The sequence below is a fragment of the Styela clava genome, chromosome 7, assembly GCF_964204865.1.
Source record: "Styela clava chromosome 7, kaStyClav1.hap1.2, whole genome shotgun sequence".
Lineage (NCBI taxonomy): Eukaryota > Metazoa > Chordata > Ascidiacea > Stolidobranchia > Styelidae > Styela > Styela clava.
Window position 1 is genome coordinate 21750850 of NC_135256.1, and position 25465 is coordinate 21776314.

The following is a 25465-nucleotide window of genomic DNA, read 5'->3' on the forward strand; positions in this document are numbered from 1 at the left end:
AAACAATATTCATACAACTACCAATACTGGTAAGCAACATTAAGATGTAAAATAATTTATCAAAACAGTAAAAGCAGGTTCAATTACACACTCACACAATGAAATACCTATGAGCAAAAATAAATAAGTGACAAAAATAAAGTTAAAATATGCTTGTGTCCTAAGTGCCACATAATCCAAGTAAAGTGGTTGAAAATGTGATTAAAAATATATAAATTATTGGCAGTCAAAAGAAAAAAAAAATACCACCAAATAATATCTACTGAGTACAGGAGTAAGGATATAGCTCATAATAATAAAAAAAAATGAGTTATATTAATTTGAAATATTAGTGAGCAATATGTATGCATTGCCTAATTGTAAAACATTGTTCAGTGCTAGGTAGGACATCACTTGTTTGAAATCAAGAAATCCAACATGAATACTTGAGCCTTTGAAATAAGATGACTTTTGTGGCACGCGTGCAATTGAAGAATTTGTGATTGTCTTTAAAATTGTAACCCCATGCCAGCAAAGAGCTGCATAAAGTGAACCCTCTTTAACTTTGATATTGGATATTCTGAAGTGTTGATTTATTTTATGCCATTCTTCATTGTTTTGGACGATGCTGCAAGGTACCGGTACCAGTATGGTATTCACTTTCCAGCTTTCTATAATTTAATCGGGACGGGCATAAATATCTTAATTAAACTTGGACAGCAAATAATCCTTTTCGATTGTCGCTAGTGTCAGTTTTCCGCCATCTAAATCAATGCATTACGATTCAGCAATACCGTACGGCAACAAGTTTTTCCCACACTCCAACAAAAATAACCAACAATATTGTCAACAAATAGCAATAATAATAAACCGGTATTCTTTCTATTTGCTTGATTTTACCTCTGACTACTGGAGGGTCTTACTACTTACTGAATACAGCGCGAAACACCGCAAAGAGCGCAAAACAGCGCGAAACAGCGCAAAAGAGCGCGAAACAGCGCAAAATAGCGCATAACAGCGCAAAACAGAGGAAAACAGCGCGAAACAGAAGGAAACCAGCGCAAAACAGAAGGAAACAGCGCAAAACAGGAGACGCAGTCATTACCACCTCCTGCCACGAAAGAACCACGGCGCCTCTCGCCATGGTTTCATGGCGCTATTTCCGGTATATTTACAAGGTTATGTACCGGATTATAGGTCATCATGCGAAATTTTATCTACCTTTTTGGTGCTCCAGAAGTATGTGCAGCAATATGTCGCACAACCTGAATGCGCTACACACACACACACACATACTATTTTCAGGTTGTGCGCCATCTTGGTGCACATACTTCTGGAGGTCCCTTTTTACCTAACCCTAACCCTAAAGCCAACCATATCCACATGGAAATTGTTCTAAATTATGGTACCCAAAATGTGTCACCAGCGGGGGCAGTCCTGCCATTACAGCATTACTGGCTACATACGTTGGTTTGTGTTTTTAATTTGCTGCCGTGGTAATCGAACTCAAAACAAGGTGCCCCGAACTCATTGCAAAATTTTTTTCTGCTTCACACTGTTTCCCTCTGTTTTGCGCTCTTTCGCGCTGTTTTGCGCTGTTTCCCCACTATTTTGCGCTGTTTCCCTCTGTTTCGCGCTATTTTGCGCTCTTTTGCGGTGTTTCGCGCTCTTTGCGGTGTTTCGCGCTGTATTCAGTAAGTAGTAAGACCGCTACTGGGTTACGTAAATCTACAAGTTTTAGGATTCTCACTACTGCATTACAGACACAGTCAGTAGTACAGACCAAAGATACCCAGTACGGTACCGGTATAAAGATGATTTGTACCGGAGATGTCAGTTAAAATAAATCGTAACCGTTAACTATCTAAAATCGGTTAACCGATTAACCATTCCCAGCAGATCAGTTCCTGTAACAGTGTAACGGCAGAACGGATTAATTTAGTAGCCTACGGTCAGACGGTACCCATAGCCTACCTACAGTTACCGCGATCCTTCATGAAATCTATGGTACCGGTACTGCATACGGTACCGGTATATCTGTATGCTGGTATGTAAGTTATTTCCTATCGTAGTTCGGTATGGTCTGTCTAAAAAAAAGTTCGTAGCTGCACACATCGCAGGTACGAAAGCTTTCAAAAATGGGAGATATGGTAGATTTTATGTGTGTCTGCATTTCTACGCACGACGTTCGATCGTCACATGTACATCAATGCCAGATTAAAATCGTATGACGCCGGTCACATAAAAATAAATTATATAATCTGAAGAATGTCCCATCACTAATTAATTAATAACTCGCTAATTATACGACATAATTCATCCAAAATCAATAGGATTCTGGTCCAATATATGATGAATGCAAAATTGGGGCACATGCAAAATTTGGGGCAGATTTCATCTCGCCTTCGTGAGATATCGCGAGCATCTAACAGACAGACAAACAAATACCTATCAACATACTTACCTATCTAAAGATCGATAAGTAATTAGGCTACATGTCTGTTCAAGCGGACTAGTGTTTTTCCTGATAATTGTGAGTGTCTGAGTGTCCACACAATGAATTTACTGTCATAGTTTTGAGTTTGTTTGTATCCTGGACCTAAACCACTTTATCACCTTTTCAGCAATGCCCAATTTAGCAATCAGTGTAGTTTTTCATGGCTTGGTATTTCTTAGCTTTCATGACTATCATCGTCACTGTATTACATTGTACATTTGTACTCCCCACATTAATTTTGTACGAGACTGTATTGGTCATTATCAACGTGTTAACAGTACAACAGCCCGAAAGTTCAATAATATCGCGTATTTTGTTTGTTAAATTCTGGCCCAAGCCTCATTTAATTGGGTCTGTGTTTTTGTGTGCGTGCTGGTGGGCAGACACATGCTATTTCTTGACACATGTTTTAAACTTCTTTATAGGTTTTGCTTACTCTCCAGAATTATCCATTTTTATTTTGTGTAAATTTGTATTATCGAGTTTCCAAAATATGTCATGTCACGTAAGTAGTATCGATTTCCTCGACTATATAGTGTGAAGTCTCCATGAGATTATATTTTATTTCACGCATCAATATACTTGGATAGGAGGGAAAACGAAGTCGATGAGATTAAAAATTTTTACTTATAAAAATTTATAGACAATGGTGATTTGTAAATCGCATTAGTCTCCAGTAGACCTACTTTTGGGCTACGACGTAGCGATTGAGACATATCGTTTGCAGTTATGTATTTGTATACTCGTCATTTGAGCATTTTATTTAATATATATAGATTCAGCTTTTTTAGTCTTGATAGTTGCGAAGCGGCAGGCTGCCAATAAAACGCAATTTTCATAAGCTTTTATTAACCCCTTTCAATTAAGTTTACATTTTCTTCCCTGCGTTATAAATTATTCAGGTGTTCGCAATAAAGTTATAAAAATAAACTAAACTAAATAAAATTAAAACAGCCTAAGGACTACTCCTAAACGTCAACTTTATGGGGCCAAGACTAAATTAATCTGCCACGTCATGAACTAGCACAGGGTGGCCCATGGTTGTCGGCCTCGCGGGCCACACTATTATTTTTGTGTTGTTCGTGGGCTACGATAATAGGTAAACAGAGCAATACAAAGCAAACGCTGTTGTGTCATAAGGCGAAAATGTCCTTTTAGATGGTCACCAAGACAACTTGCAGATATATTAAGCAAAGCATTGTGGTATTTCTCCACTCATACCCAGTCAAAAATCTATTTGAATTGGTCTGCTTTCTCTTCAAACTCATGTTTACAAAATAACCTACAAATACCTGCTGATGGATTGATTACCAAATGCGAGGTACAGAAGGGTAATTACTAAATTTTTTGAAATATAGTCAGCATTTTTTGTAATACTGTTTAGGCTGGTTGCAAAAAGACACCCGGCAGAAATTATATTGATCGGCCATTAAATTATTATCTAGTTATCAGACATAACCAACCTAGGCTAATAGGTTCCTCATTCGATTTTCAGTGTTGCATGAAGCCTATTTTGTTAGCATATATTCCAGACAAAAAAAGAAGCCAGTCTTCGATTTAGACCAAAGTGATTGATTTAGACTAGCCTAGCAAACTATACAACTGCGCTAGTAGTCTCAGCTAGCCATAACACTAGTCAATAAAGTAACATCAGGGATGTAACAATATGGCAAAAGATTTCTTGTTTCCCTGAATATTGCGACGCGGGCCACAGGGGCCTGGTTTTGGACCACCCTGAACTAGCATTTTCGTAAACTTCTTCTTTGATTTTCAGGATAACTAAGCATGTAACATCACCAGTTGTAGCTAGGATGTGAGGTCGAATTCTTTATACTCATAACCCAATGCACTCCATGCCAAAGACATGCTTTGAAAACATTCTTGGAAAAATCATAACATGACTGTGTCTTTGTAACCATTATCTCTCAATATTAACTTGGGAGATGATCATCCATCCAGTTGATTGACCGCTTGGAGTTCTCTGAAGGGATAGTTTTGGAAACGCCTAATACCCTAATTTAAACGATTAAACGCAAGGGCAACCCCCCACAAACGCAAGGGCAACCCCCCACACCCCCAATCGCACAAATTGAAAACATTTGCCTTTGTGTAAAATCCTACAAAACTTAAGGATGGATAATTACTGGGATAGGACGCCGACTTAGCTTTTACAATAGAGAAACTGGTGAAAATTGACATCATCTTCCACGACAGCACATACATCTTTACTATCAGCACATGGATCGCTAAGCTTTGATACCTCAACAGCAGAAAAATGCTACACGATGCATCGTTTTCAAAATGATTATTGCAAACTGCACAAGCAGCAAGATCGATATGGGTGTGATGGCCATGAGCAGAGACAATAACATGAACTCTTGCCACATCAAAATTATTAAAAGAACTAAATGACAAGCGGATTACTGCTTCGAATTATTTCTTTGATACATACTAATCATTGAACTTAGGAGCCTAATTGAAGACAAAGTGACATAAATTAAGTGTTTGCACTAGTAGATTAAATCGAATAGTCCTTAATTCCCTAATAAAACAAGAAATTAATTTAATCATGTGTAAATTGAAACTCATACTATTAATTATAGGGCTTGAAATATTAACAAACAAGGCTGTTATGAAAGTTCATGATGATTGAAGGCTGAACTTGAAGGAAATAACATTAGAAAAAACAATGATGGACCAAAAATACGGTAGATTACAAATTACAGCCAGCATCAAGGCCAAATGTTTTCGGCAACAAAATATTCTGCAATGTACCACAATTTGGCAGTTACGGGGTCCATTGTTAAAGAACAACAAAAACATAGGTATAAAGGTATCAAGAGAAATACTACAAATTTATCAATCATCATGACATTTGTCCTGATTGAGAAAGATCAAGACCAACGCCAGTGCTGCTGTTTGATCTCAATGTCTGATTTATATCCCGACGGAACAATGACAAATTCTGAGTGAACCTGCGGCATAAAAATATCTCATTTAAACACCCTACTTTATGATCACAATTCACATACAGTTGCAATAAAGAATATCATTTTCTTGCAGTAGTGAATATACTGAATACAAATTGTTCCATTCTGAGTCAGCTGTATCAATGTCAATACATATGTGTCAGATCAGCCAAAATAAATTATATTCATTTATCTACATAACTTTTGATTGAGCAATGGTTATATTTGTACGAAAAGTTAAGCAGTACAAGACTACCAGAGACTTACTTAGAAAACAGGTTGATAAGCGTACTAATACATAAAAGCAGTTTAATTTACTATAAATATAAGTAGCAGTATTGATTATGACTGTGGGAAATAGCTGACTGCCTAGGCCCTAGGCCTAGAGCAGTGATTCTCAAACTACGGTTTGAGAGCCGCATGCGGCTCTCGACAACCTTTTCTGCAGCTCTTGTTAATGCCTTAAAAAGTAATTACTTTCAAAGAAAATTTTTAATTGAAAACTAATCATTGACTAGAAATTAAAATGCGGAAGTCTATTAGTTAGTCGAATGGATTCCTCCGTGTTTATTTGCGTAGCGTTGACTAATCTACAAGATGCAACAGTGACGCAACTGTAAGCATTTTCGCAGCCACTCCGACACTTTTCACTTGGAAAGATTTTAAACATGGCTGTAATCATTATTGGCTTGCTTTCGTGGATTTTCAGTTTTTGTGGCATTTCCGAATATTATGTATAAATCAAATAATAACTCAATGATTTTATTAATTTCTAGAGCATTTTAATTTTGTTCCAATAATCGAAAATAGTCCCGAAATACTTGGCGATCATCTCAAGCAGCTACTGCACCTTGCATCCTCCACGATTACAACCCGTTTTGACATACTTATCAGAAATCAAAGCCAAATTAAATGGCTATTAGTCTAGGGTGGGCAAAATCGAATCTTTTTTCAAATTTGGAAACTAATAGAAACATTGAAAAGTTGGCAATAAGGCGTTTTTTTACTGGTTAAGGGTTAATTTCATCATAATCGCTGATTGCCTTTGTCACCACGATCGTTTCGGCGGCGATATCCTAAAGTTGGTATTCTATATTCCTGCCCTTTCTCGCTTTTTTGCAAGAATAAGGGTTCGCCGGATATCGAAGTTTCATTTTTCTAGTATACACTTGCGTTCACATCAGCAACAGCCGTTGAAGACATTAAGGGCTGATTTCAAAACTAAATTAATTTTATTCTGAGTTTTATCCTCTGCCTATCCTATCACCGCTTGTAAATTAACCGTGCCTGTTTAAAGTGAACGGTAACCGAGATGCAGATAATTATTAAAATGATAATTGAGGTTCTCATGCTTTTCTATGGTGTTTGTGATATTTTAGTATTAGATAGATAAACCGAACTTACGATTGCGTGAATCCTGAATGTTGATTTAAAATAGCGATTAAATAAATTGGCAATAAAAGCATTTCTAGGCCATTGTGCCTAATAGAGGGTCAGACGCTAATTATACCTAATTCCGCCAAGTTTTAACCTTTTTTTTTTCAACAAAGCAACACCCCGATGGTTATTATAGCTAAAATACTTACTGAGTAATGCTCAATTTTCTTCACGGAATTTGCAAATTTAGCACTTCACTTAATGATTTTGATTATGTCATGCCTTGATGCCTAATTATTACTGCCCAAATGCTTCAAAATCTAACAATTGTAATCATTTTCAATGATAATAGACGAATCAGCGTGCATTGTTACAACGATTGATTTATTTTATTTTACGTTCTACTCTTGGCTCAACGGCCATGCAAGGTGGAGTAAAATGTTTACATATTCGAAACATTACTTGGCTAAGGATGAAAGGGATCACTAAAGAGCTAATACAAAGTGCTTTAAAGGGAGTAGGACGTGACATTTCTTATCTGGTTACAACTTAATAAATGTTTTTCATACATATAATTCATACCAACTATTGGAAAAACTTTTGGTCATTTTTAAATCCATGCTATTTATATAACTAGAGTTTTCTAACGACCTAAAATCGCCTTTTTCACATTGAAACGCCGAAAAGTCATTTTAACATTTAATTTTAATCAACTTTATGTTCGGTAATGCAAGAAATGGCTCATGACATGTCACCAAGCATGCGGAGTTTAAAATCTGGGAAATTTATCTTAAATACCTAATCGGGTTTGACGTTTTCTAAATTTACATAACGGTCGGTACGTTTTTTTGCAAAATATGGAATTGAAACGATACGTTAGGTGCAAAGATAAGCATATAACACCATAACGCAAAGACAACCCCTTTTCAAATTTGTCGTTTTTTTCTGATAGCGAGCGCCGTTGGCAAATCTCGCACAAGTCACGATTGAGTTGGAGGCGCGCGAGTTCGATGTTCAAGCAGGTCACGTGGTATCGGATATTCGAATACATAGTAAAATGCCATTCAAATATTTTATAATACAAATATTTTGCCCAGCCTTAGTTGTTACGTGTGTTGTTGTTACGATGACTTGGTATTTTAAATATGCGCTCAAGGTTTGTTGCAATTTTACCTTGCGTTGTTTGTGTGCAGCTCTTCATAACTTTGAGGTTTGAAATGCGGCTCTGGGACTAAAAAGTTTGAGAACCACTGGCCTAGAGGGTTAACACCGTAGAACTGATATGCTAAACTTGGAAGATAAATGAACCACTGGACTATTTATTTTAAAGCTTACCTGTCTCGATTTTTTGTGAGGAGATTTCGTTCAACTCCGTCCATCAATTGACTGAAGCTATTTTGTATTGCAGACATTTTTGTCGGATGATTTTCAAATTCAGTTTCACAAATTGATTTTTGCATAGAATTGAAGAACTAAACATGAACATGTCAAATTTTAAAACATTCATTAGTATTCAACTTTTTATACAGCTATTACACAATAATATCACTAGTCCATGCTAGAAAAATCTTACCTCTTGATTTAACAGTATAAGACCTAATAATGGCCTTGACATACTCCATTGATTTCGACAGTCTTCAAACATGATCATGTTCAATACTGTTGACATCATCTGAAGAATGAAAACGTTTATCACATTTTTCCAAATGTAAATGTTAAGTTTAATAATTAAAAAACACATAGCAGTAAATGCATATAAACTTTGGAATTAAAAAATTGGCTCATGAGTCATGACTAATAAAAGCATATTAATGATGGTTTGGAAAGAACGGAGCAAGATTAGGCTCAAGATAAAAATGGTGTCATCTCTGATCAATTTTATATTGAAAAAATTTTTGCTTTATTTTCTTCAATCTAAGCAGTACATGAATGCCACAGAAATATCAACAAAAAGCATGAGACATTCTCAGAAGGAATTTTTATTAAAATTGAGCATTACACATTACAATTAATGTTTCTTAAACAAATATCTAAAAACCATGATTAAACTATGATATAAAGAATATTTTTCAAGAACTACATATCAGACACAAATCTAATTCACCTTTTGTAACATTTCAGGATGCTGTGTCATAACTTGTAAAAAATGCTGATTGCGTTCTTGCGCATGAGGATCATGGTTATATCGTTTCAGTCTTCGCTCAGACGTTGGCGATCTTGACATTAATCGAAATAAATGAGTCACCATATTGTCCAATGTAGCGCAACAACATGTGCAAATCATTGTATCTGTAAAGGAAGAAAAAAACACTCTATACTCGCTGTCAATCTAAACTAAATCTCAAGCATTTCATTTTTCATCAAATTTGTCGGGACACTATTTTCTATTTGGTAAAGGACTTATTTCTTTATTTACAGATGAGTTTTGGTGAAACTGAATTTAAACTATGAATTAAATACACAAATTGAAATCTAATACATAAACGTCCTAGAAATAACAAAAAACAGTATTATATTTCAGCTCGAAGATTGGCATATTATGCTGAGTGTTATAAACAATGTAAGGTATTGACAAGCAGTTATGGCCTTCTCCACCACAAAACATGCACATGGTACAATTAACTGGTAAACTGTTCTCATAAACGACCTGACGAGAGGGTGTGCCATACTTTTAAGTCGTCTTATCAGCTTTTCCACCCCACGCCCTTTAAATATATAATGAGAATTCTATAATCCTACCATATATGTTAGAATTGATAATGAGTAGGGGTTTGGAACATATTATGGTTTTTGCTCAATAGTGAATAAAATAATGAATATATTTAGAATATTTGCATCTGTTAAAAAATAAATACAGTACTAAAATTCAATGAAATTGAAATATATTCATTGCACAATAAATAGAATTTTACCTAAAGCCGTGAGGCCTTCTGATATTGAAGACATAACGCGATGCATCATATGCGATGGAAGACCAGTTAAAAAATTCATATGATCCTGCGCCAGTACTTCAAGTAATGTGTAGTAGGAAATACTGAGCTTTGGGTAATCCTAGAAAAATACAAGGAAGATTTAATCATACAATATCTGAATAAAAGATTTCCAAATTTGAATATTTCAGTATTCTAGAACTATTGAATGTAATTGTAATGAATTTTGATTTTGTATAATATAAATTAATGTACAAATTTGCAGTAAAATTGATGAATTATCTATGATAGTCAATATCAACTGCCATGTGAATCCTCTCTTCAATTTTTCTCCCTTTCAGCAATATTTAGGTCTCCATGGCGAGGTAGATATGTATTAGAAATTAACATATATATCAGGGGTGAGCAAGGTTTTTGGACCAGAGGTCAAAAATTTTGCCCACATAGACTGGCCGGCCATGTAAGTATGACTGAAAAAGTTATCCCATTGCCTGATAAATTTACCTTTCCAATATTCCAACCGAATGTTAATTAGGCAAATAGAAAATACAATCCTATTCCTATCATATTATAAATAGTACGTATTAACGATCTAAACCAACAATCTCACCAAAACATCAGTTGCAGGAACTGACATCACCAATTTCATAAACATGTTGAGAACATCGTCCAGTGTTGGATCATTATACAGTCTGAAAACTCCAAAATTCACATAATTTCCACATAAAGATTGCTTCAATAATGTGAAACAAAGTGATATTCCTTTCAATCTATGTGAATATACCTTTTCTTTTGGGAGGTCAACAACTTGAAGTATTCTTTCTCCTAAATTAGAATATTTACTGTAATAATATCGGCCCTGACCACCTTCTGGCCTGCCCTAGGTTAAAATCAGGCATTACATTGCAATATTTACATTTCAGCTGATTTCTCTATCCTCATAATATCGTGATGTCACATCTCAGATGTAGCAAAACATCAAAAGTAACTATACTGAGATCCAAGCGACATGAAAGGAATTTTCATAAATTCGATAGAAGACATTGTGTGAATTGAAGATGAAAAAAATGCTTAGTGGAAGTTCAACTTCAAAAGAATTCTATTGCATTGCCTGGTTTTCAAATAACAGCTTCCACAGCTTATACTCTTATGCCACTCATTAGCACTAGGCCTGGGCATTTCGTATTAAATAGCAAATTATTCGAATTGTTTCAGAGCAAAATTTTGAATCACTGCCATCTTATTTTTTTTTCTTTCTGCCAATGGTCGAGGTGAAGATCTCAATTTTTTTTATTGAAGCCATATATTTTTCAATACAATTTTGACATACGACTCTTTTCTGTAGGACGTTATTGACGAAAATGTGTTTTTTTAATGTGCCAGTATTAGCAAACAGTAATCGAGATTGATTCAATTTAACACTCCCTAAAAGAGTGATATGTATTCACAATTAATAAATAGAGCAGGAACTACGACATAAGAATATGAGTAATTTTTAATGTAGCAAACAATAAGTCTCTCACCATAAAGACAAATCATTTTGCTTGCTTCTTGAAATAATAAGATACCATTAGGAGATGAAACTTCAAATTGTAATCTCTGTCCACGATTTAATACTAATTCACTCATCATCTGGAAGATCAAAAACACAATGATATGGCATAAAACCAAAGAGGCTCTGAATTACTAACAAATATTGGTTAAACGCAGTTCAGTAAAGTACCGTATATGCTCGTTTTACCGCCCGATCTTGATTAAGGGCTCGTTTGAATAGCCGCCCGTGTAAAAAGGACATAAAAATAAATATGGGCCGGTGCTTGAATACCCGCCCGATGTAAAAGCTGATTTTTCAGTGGTAGAGAACAATAGGAAATAAGAAGCGCCTTTGTCACAACGCTGTTAAATTTTAAGCGCTGGTAGATAACACTCACGCCTTAGGCGTCCAAGTACATAACAGATAGCATTGATCATGTAACACCATAGTTCTCAAACTGGGCGTCGAGACGCCCAAGTGCGTCGTTTCAATATTGATAGGGTGAAGAAAAACTTTTCTTCTTTTGCGAATTAGTCTCTGCGGTGCGTTAAAAAAGTCAAAATTTTCGTTATTCTCGTTTAAATCATACTTGTTATCGTAACAATCGAAAATAACAAGCGCGTGTGCTTGAATAAGGGCCGGTTTGAATAAGGGCTCGGTTAGTGAGTTGGTTGAAAAAAATTTGGGCCCGGGCTACAAAACGAGCAAATATGGTATGTAAAAACACCATATTTAACATAATTTTAGAAAGAATATTGATTCCTAAAATGATAGTTTCTTAACTAGGTGTGAGAACTGGTACTTGTGCTTGACAATGCTAAATCATTAAGATTGGTTAAAAGTAAAATAGAACAGTTACACAGATTTGCTTCAAATCAACAATGCAAATACTCATGTCATGTATAACCATAATTTACTAAGTATTTGCTAATGTAATACTAATTCTATTCCCGTATTGAGCTCTTTAGGTGTCAAAAACATACAGAAAAACAATAAAAATTACACACTTGTTTTGTGAGAATCAGCTGAGGATTTGAAAAAGGTGCGAGAAAGAAAACATTAGTATAGATATGCCTGAGATAGGTGCTATTCTACACTTATGTTTCTATGAAGCATATGAAAGTAGCAGTTAAGGAAACAATCGTGTTGTACTTTTCACCTTTAAAACAGGAGTAGTCACAGTAGGATCCAAGCACCATACATCAATTGCTTTTTGCATCACTGACATGAAGTGAGGATAGCTTATAATTTGTTGAAGTCAAGAAAAAACGTATTTTTTAATACCACTGCAGTATTTCATTCAGGACAGGGCCCTTTACACTGGGGGTTCCGTACACACGGTGGGTCACGAAAGGGCTCAGTGGGGTTCACAGTGAAATATGTATCGGCACTAACATAATATCGATCAAATTCGAAAGATTTGGAACCAGTACTGAGACCGACTTTTTAGCGATATAGCCAAATTCAAGCTTTTGTGCAAAAATATGCAACATCGGTATCATTATAGGTATTGTCGATTTAATTATTATTTTTCAATATTTTCTGTATTATTAAATTTTAATTTATTTATATTTTAGTTCTTGAGGGTCGCGAAAAAAATTTTGACGTGCCAAGTGGGTCGTGATAAAAAAAGTTTGACAAACACTGATTTAGAGGATATATAAATTTGATGCCACTGTCCTCTAATTCCTTTAAACTGAATATTTCAACGTATTCCAAATTTGCTATATTCAATTTTGTTAATGCTAGCTATTGCTAACTATTTTTGTGCATTTTCAATGTGTATGTTTAAAAACTCTATATTGTATAAAAATTGTTTAAAAATGACAAACCCTAACTCAGTCCCTAGGAGCTCTATTACCTGTATTTATAACATAATACTTTCTTCAAATATTGCCGATAAGGAGATGCCCAGTTAAAAATATTGAATAAATTCATTATTCAAAAGGATACAGCCAGTCAAAAAGCATTGCATAACTAGATTTGGTGTTAAATGCATAAGTAATCCCATGTAAATCTCTTGACAACCCAATCATTGTTCTCATAGCAATGTTGTTCAATGATCTGGAATGGAATATGAGAGTTTTTTTACAATCAACATATCTATGTTCATTTCTATATTCATGTTTTAAATAGTAAAAGAGCTTCACATTCCAATCATGATAAAAACCAAAGACAGCACCTTTGTAAAAGATTTTCACTAACAAAATTCAAAATACACAAGGCCCTATATAAGCAGGAAAAGACATTTGGAATTGCTATAAATGGAACTAGAAATACCTTTATTCGATCATAACAATTTTTTATGACCCAAATTCATGTTAAGACGATGAGAAGTACTTTGTATACTAAAAACGTTGAGCGTACTAAGACTGAATATAGGGGTTATCAACCTTTATTCTCTTATTTACCCGTTCACAAATTTCAAAGATGAAATTTACACCCAAGTTTTGTTTATTTTTCACTTCCACAAATACCTATGATGATTCTGACACATTTGATCATGCTCGAAAAATATAAGCCCAATTTTAAACCAGGTTGATAAACTGGTATAAGACAACACCAATTGTGCCACCAGCCTGCATGAACCTTCCACTCAAATGTACTATTATTCACGCCAAATTGGGCCATTAAAATTCTAGGCAAATATAACAATATAAAGTTATTTGTACTCACGCATCACTATTGAGATTGGTTCTCAACATTTGAACAAGAGAATCAAGTAACGAAGATAATGAGCTCATGAAATCATCAAATCTTTCTTCATCCTCCCCTATAATATTACATGTTCAAATTATATTGGACAAAGTAAACATTGTTGAAAAATAAATAAAAATATGGACAACAAATTAGCAATTAGAGATGTTAAGATGTTCCTGCGCCATTATTTTGCCTGATAACTTTTTCTAATAAGCCTCAAGACAAAGGGTCACAGACTAAATGTATGTGGCTACCATTTTTGATTGCAATAACCACATATTAAAACCAGAAATATACTATAGCCGATCCTTACCCAAGTCAACAATTAATAAACGTCCGAGAGCCATATAAAGTGTAGTTCTACATCGAAGATCAGTGATGGGTGAGTTAACACCGAGAAAAGGAAATTGTGTACTCTGAAACAACAATCATTTAAATATTTTATATTTTTGAATATCACATTCTTTTCGCAAGTAATTGTATTACTACAAAGAATCATTAAATAATCATTAAAAGAACAAAATGTTTAGTGTTACAATATCCAATTTTTACAAAGTCCCTGATATTTCTGTAAAATCTTTTCGAAAAACCAACACTTAATAGTAAAATTATCAAACAACATTAAATCATTATAAATATAATTGCAGTTGCAGCCCATATTACACTTAACAAATTTTACGACAACATTGGTGACTTGTAAGAGCTTGTTCACTATTATATAAATATGTCGATTTTTTTTTTTTGATTTTTCTCTGATTTATGAAGCAATTATAATGCTATCGGAGAAATTATCCATTACCAACTCAAAAACATATAAATTTCTTCGTACATAACCTAGCACGGTTATGCATGATTACTCACATTATGATTCTTCAATAAAAATTGTATTGCCTCCAATTTTACGAGTTTTCTGACACTACTGTATCCAATAGAAAGATCATTTAGTAATTGCAATGTCTTTGTTATGATTGGTTCATGATTGCTCCAATATTTTAAGTTCTTTATTCTAAAAAATACAAATAAATTGCAATCATTATCAAAACTCAATCTCGTAACTTGATAAAAAGTTATGCTGTATGTCGCAGGGTATATAAATCTTGAATGAAACAATGGCTGTGGGTACGAGTTAACTAATTCAGACCTGGTCCGGCGAACGAATGAGTTGGACTAATTAATTTTAATCCATTTCATCCAATATTCCATATTCATAAATGTTATTTCGGAATATTTTCGGAATAAGTTATTGTACGTGGTCATGTCCACTTAAATTGTTTGACCAATGGCCATGTTCACAACCTGCCAATAACTCTGCCCTAAATTTTGAATTTATTTTCAGTTGGGTTATTATATTAACTTACCGTATTTCCCAGCGAATTGGTCAATAAGAGGAGGCCCGTTTTCAAGCCTGCAAAAATGGGTTTTTGCTAATAACCTGCCAATAAGTCGGGGTAGTAAAATCGCATCAACATTGGAATCACAAATTACCATGCAATGCCTTTTGAGTGGTCGCGGCGTTTACACATTGGTTAAAATAGCCTATAATGACGTTTTTTTTGTAGCGCAATATTCGATCCATAATAACTACGTGAATTCAAGCCGTCTTTAAATTTTAATCTACTTTGAGCATCTGTTCAACTCGCGATTGCGTCCACCATGAAAGAACATTACCTAATACATAATAAGGTGACACCAAAAAAATGAAAATTATCATACTCGTCTAATAAGACGACCCCCTTCCAAAATCAGGCCATAAATTTAGGTCTAGAAAAGCGACTTATTCGCCGGGAAATACGGTATATTTACACAAAACCAAAGCAACGGTTGGTAAGAAGAATGTTTCAGAATAAATGCTTCATGAGCTAAATGCCTACTTCCCGCATTTCTGAACTTGCAAGTGTGTATTAAATGTGGAGAAATACAGTTGGTAACATAGGTTTTTGTTCAATTAGTAATGCTGAGATATTAAATTAGAAACATTTAAGAACTGATAAGCAACGGCAAAACTTACATTTTTGTGACAAATACATTCAAAATCATTGAGTCATCTGTTATTTGGAGAACTTCAGACAACCTTTTATAAACCTGCAAAGAGTGAACAATATACTGACAATATTATTTTTTACTGAGGCATTTGCATTTATAACATTATTAACCTAACACTTTGCCAGATAATATTATAGAAAAATCCACACACTAGATAAGTTCATCACATAAATGACATTGGATGACCTCCAAGACAAAACTCTTCAAAATAAATAAAGCTCATGACGTCACAAAATCAGCCATTAATTTAGATAAACTATACCGAAAAAAGAAATTTTTTTTGGTGCTTCTTGCAAAATGAAGTTTCACCGTTACCTTTGATGTTTTTTGTACTTGGTCACCAACATAGATTTTTCTATATTGTTCAAAAAATGATAGAAGTGCAAGTTCAATATTGGCAAATCCATGTCCTGAAGTCAAACGTCTGGTAAAAAAAAATTTCAAAAATGATCCTTCTAAGTTTACTAATATTTAGCATGTACTCCCTTCATACGTATGATAGAAAAAAAATTTATGGCAGAACTACAACTAAATTTTCTATTTTGCAGTTTTGATCAAGCAAAAAAATGCACCCAAGTTAAGTTTTAGTGATAATACCTATTGTCATATTCTACACATATAGATGATAAAAATTTATCAATGTGTTACTCCCGAGGAAAATAACTTTGCTGTGCGCACCAAATAGCAATCACATCATTCTGAATTATCAGAATCAGTACCATTAATTAACCAGATTTGAATCTGCAATTGGTGTGATTAAATTATCTTCTGTGATAATATGTCAATTCAGCAAAATACTCACGTATCTGTAATTTCCATAAGTTGTAAGACTCTGACGACTAATTCACCATCCATTGCATCATGATCATCATTAGATGCAAAGGATACTCGACCACCGATTACAGCTCCAATTAAGTAAACTATCCACGTTAATTGTCCTGTATGAAGGATAAAATGATAAATAGAATATATATTGTATATTAACTAAAACCCATTTCTACAACAATATTCTATAACTACCATATCAATCCATAAACATTTGGAAATATTCCTTTTGAAATCAAGCCAAAGCTTTCTGCAATCGGAGATAAGAAGTCGGAGACCAACTCTGAGCAATTAAAAAATGACTCAGACTCAGAGATTTTGACTTCGACTACAGCCCCCCACTCTAATTAGGAAAATTTTTGACTCCGGTTGTGATTTTTGTAAAATGACAATTAAGAGACAATTATAATATTGCACAGAGGTTTCTCAAGACAAGAAATTTTGCATCTGGGTTTTGCTTCACTGAATAGTTTAAAAACCACACTGCTCTAATTTGGAGCTCTGTACAAGCTGAATAACATAGATCAACTATTTTTGTAAACACTAAACACTATAAGTTTGCCACTGTCTTGCGAATTTATTGCAGTCTGCCTGTGATGAGGTACAGGAGTTAACCTATTCTCCTTCACATATTATATACTTTACCTTGTGGCAATGCAAGCTGTTGATCATCTGCATTTGCTTGTAAGAGTTTTTGCAGTCCTGAAGCAGATTCATCAAACACTCGAACCAAATGCTAGAAATAGGAGAATAGAAGAAATAATGAAGATTTTTGAAACTTAGAATTATATGAAAATAGATCTATCGCAAATTCAACAGAAAAGCATACTAGCTGTAAGGCAATGACAAAATGTTTACAAAAAAAAATGTGGCGATCGACCCATCGAATACTGTGGTAATTATTATGTGCGGGTGGATTGCTGGACTCGTATGGCCGTATGGTGGTTCATGTACTGTTGGTTGGTTGGCTAGCTAACTAATTCCATACACGACATGGACTGGTAACCCAACAGGAGGTCAAGCCACATGATTAAGTCGTCTTATCGGCCTTCCTATTCCCCAAGACAAACTTGAAAATCCCATCCTAAATTGTAGAAAAGTAAAAAAAATTTTTTATCAAATTTCTTTCAAGAAAAGTTCTCAGTCTGCATACCTCGCATGTCTTTTCATATTCACATCTGGCAATTGTCGATATTTGATCCAACTGTTGTCTTATGATATCAATATCATTCAATGGATCTTCTAAATCATCTCTAAAAAACAAATGCAGAAAAAGATAAAACACTTTGAGATAAATCGAAGTGAATACATACATATATATATATATATGTGAAAATATATATATCATAACACAGCTAAATCGTTATGTTAAAAAAAAAAATTGGAATTGGAAAAAGTAAATTGGAATTGCCAATTAATAAGATCTCAAAACAACAACAAAGAAAACTTATGTAATGAAACCTTTTCTATTCATAACAACAATAACTTTTGAATTGAAAAAAAAATAAGAATATACTGATCATGGTTAGATTCTAAAGCACTTACTAAGTTTCCTGCGTTAAGCTATCAGAAATAGACAATTGGACAACGTGATAATCACACATGAAGTGAAGCCGGAAAAAAGATAAAATAAATTCAAAACATCGTGAAGAAACTAGTTTTGCTTTGTGATTAGTAAGATGATGAACTATACTGAAATTTACCTCAAAATCACAGCTACAGATTCAAGTCTTGAATCAATAAATGCTTTTGTTATTTCAGGAGTATATGTATCTAACGAGTGAGGTTCTTGAGCTTTCACATAAGGCACACTAGCAGCCATTCTCTATAACAAAACAAAACACTATTAGAACTTTCATTTTAGACATTTCTGATTAGAAGATATGCAATATATAAAAGGTTAGCAACACAAATTATGTGCGATATTCAAACAAGGTAATTCAAAAACTTCAAAAAACTCATATTTGGACATGTTCATTGACGTTCCATGAAGTTGTATAGCAGAAACAATATTTGAAAAAAAGGACGAGCAAATAATATTGGTCATTTTTGTGCTGTTATTTTCAACAATATTTCAATAACGACTATTATTTCAGTATTTTTCAAGAGAACATCGAATAATTTTAAAATAAATTTAAACCATTAGAATGGCCACAACCCATAATTATGAGTATTAATAGAAATGTGCTGTTGGTTCAAAGGTGCATGAATATAAAATCAAATAATATGACTGACCTGCCACAAACTGAGTAAATAATGTAATGAATTAGGAGAAAACTGCCACATCCTTAGCGATGTAACAGTAAAATTTGCTATCAATCTCATGCATTCTGTGTAGCAAGATACTTTGACTAGTTCTCCAAGTTGATAATTTGATTTCAGTCTGGCAAGAAGCCGACAAAATTCATGGTACACGCTTGCATCAGCTAATTTCTGAAAATAACAATAATGGAAATTATATGAAAAGCTGAAACATTTCCAGAATTATTGTATAATCAATTAAAATTGGAGTCTAGGCAAAAATATTGAAACAAATTGCGAGAGTTCAATAACGGTATTTTGATTTTATTTCCAAATTCCAATCAAACTTAACTATTTGATGTAGAACTATTATAAGCATAATTAAAGATGTCATAACTGCATACTTGAGAATTTTCCAATATTCCTTTGATACCAGATAAAAGGTCGGAAAGAAATTTAGATCTTTCGGCGTTATTAAGTAGAGTTCGACGTACTGAAGCCATTTGTACAAGACATGACAGTAATGTCGCACATAATGATAAAGGAAGTCTGTAAATAAAAATAAATTTAAGCAATATATATGATGGATGATGTACAATCAAGAAACAATAATCAATGTCCGTATTGATCAAACAATAATACAAAATATGTTATATGTGAGTCATCGTTGTATTGAATGAACGGAAAAAAATATATATTAAAAATATATTATTATGTCATAACCAGCAAATCATCTACAACATGCAGGGATTCTCAAACTTTTGGTGTTATGGAGCCTGTGAAAAGGTTAACTGTTATTTACGAAGCCCCATAATAAATTCATAAAAATAAAAACTATCTATTGGAACTTATAGATTATGTCGTATTTGAATTACCGCCTTGCATTGTCAAATCCTATTAAGGCCTTTTTAGAACAGATACAAAATTTACCAAGTCAGTATTTTAATAAGCAAACGAATAGCTCACTCTCATGGAGCCCTGGGGCTTTGAACGGAGCACTTTGAGAACTCATTATCTACTGAATAAATTTGGGATACAAAAATACTGTAAAAAGCATCCTAGTTGTTTATACTATTCATGCAATAATAACATCTGAATTGTTGGGTTTCTGAACATACCTTTTATATAGTTCAAAATATAGCAGCATCGTTGATTGATCAAGAAAGACTGATCTCCAGCTTGTTGGAACTTGTACAGTACATAGATCATCACTTGACTCATCATGCGAGGTCCCAATAAAATCAAAAGATAAACATGACAAACCCAGATCCAATAGAATTGATATTAAAGTATTCTGTTAGAGAAAAATAAAATACAAGGTATAAGATGGGAAACTGAAATCATATTTACAAGAAAAAATGTGTTAGTTGTCTTAAGTAGATTTACATTCAAATCTGACTCAAGACTGTAAGGCGTAAGCCATTTAAAAACTAACTCCAGTTTCATCTGATGACTCCACAGAGTATATTTACCCTTGCTATTGCTGACCACTGGGGGTTAAAAAATTTATATCTGTAACTCAGCTTCCAAATCCAATTAATTTTATTCGGCGACGAAACACAAGTGTCTTAAATTTCACTAGTTTATTCAAAATTGGGGATTCTCTGAATATTCACAAAATAAAAATAAAATTTTCATTGCTGTAAAATTTGAAAAAGCCACAATTCACCTTCATTGGATCTTCAAATTGGCTGGCATCAGAAGAAGTTGCTTGTTGTAATAAACCACAGTGTAATTGAAATATATTGAACAATGTTGAATCTCGGAAAGTTGCAGCAATTTTTCTGTGCCGTGTAAGTGGTTTGACACTCTCAGATTCATTCATTTCATTTACGAGCATGTTAAGTATTTGAACACCGATAATACATTGACTCATATCTGCCTAAAATAAAAATTGTTTTGCAAGAACGATTGATTTTCAAATAAGATGAAACTGTACTTGGTATGCAATGCATAAATCATAACACAAACAATTTGGTTCGGAATAACCTCCAATAAATACTATTTTAAAGGGCTTTGCAAAATGTATATGATCAGATCTATTGTGAAGGACTGATAGTACCCACTGACCTAGATATTAACATAAAGGTACCTGTAAAAATTTTGTTACATCTTCAATGACTTTCCTGAACAACCAATCACCCTTTGAACCTTCAAACCAAGAAAGTTTTGTGATTCGAACAAACAGCTGAATCATTCCTTGAATAACGAATGGAGCCAATTTTTGTCCAGTGTAAAGATAATTTAATACATAGTTTCCTGGAAAACATGGAAGTAAATGGTTAGTGGCTCACTTGCTTTGTTTAACTTCTTTACCTGACAGACATACAAAAATGTTTCAATGGGGTGAAGCGCAGCTGACCATCTGCAACCCTTTGAAACAGAGGAGCTTATCATCTCAAATCAAACACTTATAGTATAAGTTTATTTCAACTCCTTAGTTGGTGCTCCCGTAGTGTGTGTACCAGGTTAGAGTTAGGCCATAATTTTATTCCGATTTTCCTTATTTTAGTTCTATTACGAGTTCAGCACTGTCTGTGTTAGCCAAGTGAATATACCCCCTGCCCATAGGCTTTGTCCCTGTACACAACTTGATGTAAAGTAGGCAAACAAAATTAGTTACCTCCATATTGGTACACATACTTCTGGAGCACTCCGTAATCAGTATACCAGACAATAAGAAAGTAATTGATGAAAACAAATAAATTAAACTGATTACAGATCAGGTTTAGTATGCAAAGACACAGTATTGAATTGCAATCTGTCCTTACAGTAGATATTACAGTATTAATCAATTCGAAGTTACATACTTATGTCCAGCTTCTGTTGTAATGTCAAGCTTGATCCAGGTTTGGTCACTATTTTTGTCAATGTTGTTGCAGCCAAATGTTGAGAAAATGGTGACTTTAAAAGAATATATAAAATGACATAAATGATTTTTTTTTCACCATAAACAAAAATATAAATAGTATAATTTATATACAAATTGAACATTTGAATTTTAAAATAAAAAAGCACATATATTTTCAAGTCATTAATGAAATAAACACTCAAATCGAAAGAGGAATAGTCTTGAAACCAATTTTTCCTTACTTCATTCAGATTTGAAATAAATATCTCAGTCAATATGCAGAAAATTCACTGTATGTTATCAAAAAAAAATGTTTCGAGGACAGAGTATTTCATTCATACTTGCTATACCGGACTTTTTTAATGCTAAATCAATGTTCTAAATTTTACATTTTACAAATAGCATATTGTTTAAGAAACTTACAATAGCTCTTTGAAATAACATTTGGCATTTTTCCAAAGCAGTAGGGTCAGATGCGAATTCAACCAAAACTTTTTCAGCATGCTGACGAGTTGCTGGATCAGCTGTCTCGAACATTGCTGCACAAAAGGTTTCGAGTTGAGCGACTTCCTAAAATATTAAATTGGGCATTAAGTGGTCATGGAATATACATTTATGAATCATTTTGCAAGATTGTTGCTGTTGTTATGAAAATGAATCATTATTCTCTGCAACTAATGTACTAATTGATTTCACAGTTTAGTACTTAAAGATGGAAGAAGTGGCTAAAAGCAAAGAAGGCTATGCCATTGTTTCTAAATTTGCTCCAAATTCTGAAATTTCACAGGACTCGATATTTCGCCCAAAATCTTGATATTTTTGTGCATAGTGCGCCACGATATTGCCTTGACATCACTTTAATTTGAATCATATTCCCTCTGAGGTGGGTGCTAAGCGTTAGGAATACGCTCGGCACCGCACCTCTGATTATCCTGCTCGTATTTGCAGGTTCAAATCCCGCCGAGGATAATTATGTGTATGAAGATTTCTGGACTCCTGGCCGCCAAAGGGTGTTTCATGTAACAGCTAGTCGGTTACGAGTTTCTCCACCATCAAGTCCATGCAGGATTTACATATTTATTATGGAGAAAAGAAAAGCCGATAAGACGGCTTAATCATATGGCGAACCAGTCCTCTTGCTGTATTGTCACAGTGTCAGGTTACCAGTCCATATAGGGTACCGTATGGGATTAGTTAGTCAGTTATTTGTTTTCTGATGCATGGACTTAATGAAGTGATCAAAATATATAAACTATACTGGAATTTGAAAGTCGAGACTTTGAATAGATACGATCACATAACAGCATAATGGCATACCTGCTCCATCATCTGGTTTCAATTCCTCGTGGTTGAGTAAAATTCTACCTGGCCGTACACATTTACGGGTAACTTATATGGCTTACGCAAAAACCCACAAATTGCAGGTAACCTAATTCAGCGCCTGAACCTGCTGACACAAATTGAATTTGTTGTTGACAAAAAAGTAAGCTTTCACCAAATGTTATGCAAAATAACATTTTATAGTAACTGCTTGGTGTTGCTCAAGAGCTGATACTGCCCTCTGAGGATTCCCATATTTGACCACAGAAATTTTTTTCTAATATTCCAATCATCTTTTCATGTAGATCTGAAGACAAACTGACAGTAGGACAATAATGTAGCGAGGTCAAAAATGTGGGGAGGATTACTTTTTTTTCGGGATGACATTTACTCACGCCTTTCGCTTCGAATAAGGCCGGGCATAAGCACTGATATCAATGGGCATCTTTAAAAGAAGTCTTCCACAGACGTACTACGCCTTCGAAAGCTATACAAGCTCGATTGGTTTATTTGGAGCAAAAATTGATAGTACGCCAAAAAAGCGTTGGGTTTGAACATGCCAACGACCAACTATCGACTGGTAACGGAATGATAGGTTCGCCATATGATTAGGCGGCGTTGTCGAATTTTCTTTTCGTAATAAATAATAATATAAAATCCATATCTTTTTATCAAATTGATTATAGATATACCCGGAAGGGTTTAAAACTTAAATATACGCCCCAACCCCCCATACGAAAAGCCATTGAAGTCCACATAAGGCTGAACACTATTTATAATCGGCAATACTTTTTGAGCAATTCAAGATGAGACAACACCTAACAACTAAATTTTAGAACATGGGAAAATGTTTACAATCGGAAGACAACAAATATATTTTGTTCATGGAAATCACGCCGATTGGTTTCCTTACAATGATATGCAAAGTGCACTTGCAACACGCAAAAGTTGAAATAATTGTGCCAAGTAAATATTTGATTAATTGGATTAAAAATTTGAAATTGCTGTTCTCAATGGGGGAACCGTGATTATAGATAGAGTCGAATTTCCCAACCAAAGATTTAAAGTTGAACCCTAAGACCACTTCATTCGCCAAATTATAGTCCAGATTACATTAAATATTAATTAGGTGTTGCCGGTAACAGTATAATAAAATATAGTTAATTGGGGTAGTGTGGCCCTGAGGTAGGAATATATTGATTTCCAAGGGTGTGAGCAACGATTTTCCCATTCATAGGCATTGAGTTCAGACAAGGATATAAGAATTACGGTTGTTATTTCACAGGATTACCCGAAATTAACATGGAAAATTCATCAGAGTTTTTGTAAATTTTTTGTTGTAGACTTCATTTGATCATCGTGAAGCGGCCAGAAAAACAAATCTGCGAATAGATGTTTCAAAGATTGCATTGCTTATAAGGAAACATAATAAGATGAACCATTATTTAGGGACTAATAAAGTGGTTCAATTGATTTTAGCAGGTATTTATAATTTAATGCTTATCATTTTATATTGAAAGTTGGAGGGTCCAAGGCGAAATTCTGTTTGGGGTGAAGAAGAAATTATCACACCGTGCGAAAGAACCCAAATTTGATCACATCACGCTATCTATACATTGCCCTACAAGTCAACTCCACACCATTACCTCACCCAAACACAAAATACATGTTTACATTAAAGGATAGAAAACCACATCAATTCAAAATCACCGACAGCAAATTAGAATTTCAAGGGGAGAATCCAATATATCTCAACTGGTCGCCTAGTTACAATAATTAGTAATCTTGCAGTCACTATATATATTATATTGTTCACAACCACCACGCATGCGTGCATGTGTAATAAGGAGATCCCATATAAAGAAAAGAGTGCATTCACATGCAATTGTCAAAATGCGAACAGCTATTCAAGGGAAATACCAAATATGTCAGTTACCATGTGATAAAGCAAACGTAGCATATACATATCTCAAACGTATTTGTACCAGACCAGCCTCAACACAAAACTAATTCAAATTTGGAGGTAAAAAATAGCTCAACAGCACGTCCGATCACAGTAAATAGTAGTTGTCGGGACCATATACAATGTTATTACAGCTGTTCACCACTCTAATTATTTGGTGAATCTCAGCTGAATTGTTCATCAGCTCGTAGCGGACTTGAAGGATTTTACTATTAATTTATCTACACAACGAACCT

The 25465-nt window shown here is 34.2% G+C and overlaps 1 protein-coding gene across 1 annotated transcript; it reads right to left on the reverse strand.

The window, feature by feature from the left end:
* Positions 1–4764: 4764 nt before the first annotated feature.
* Positions 4765–23468, reverse strand: LOC120328688 (exportin-7-like). The gene is made up of 26 exons (XM_039395218.2): positions 23264–23468; positions 22370–22516; positions 21906–21999; positions 21188–21354; positions 20765–20977; positions 20214–20389; positions 19500–19644; positions 19090–19287; positions 18558–18679; positions 18008–18107; positions 17500–17590; positions 16832–16967; positions 16345–16453; positions 15995–16068; positions 14848–14992; positions 14300–14402; positions 13963–14059; positions 13240–13350; positions 12446–12527; positions 11276–11384; positions 10363–10577; positions 9735–9873; positions 8927–9111; positions 8396–8494; positions 8158–8294; positions 4765–5451 (listed from the first exon to the last, which is right to left on the reverse strand). The coding sequence occupies exons 1-26, from the start codon at positions 23273–23275 to the stop codon at positions 5343–5345; spliced, it is 3315 nt and encodes a 1104-aa protein (XP_039251152.2). The 5' UTR covers positions 23276–23468; the 3' UTR covers positions 4765–5342.
* Positions 23469–25465: the final 1997 nt, after the last annotated feature.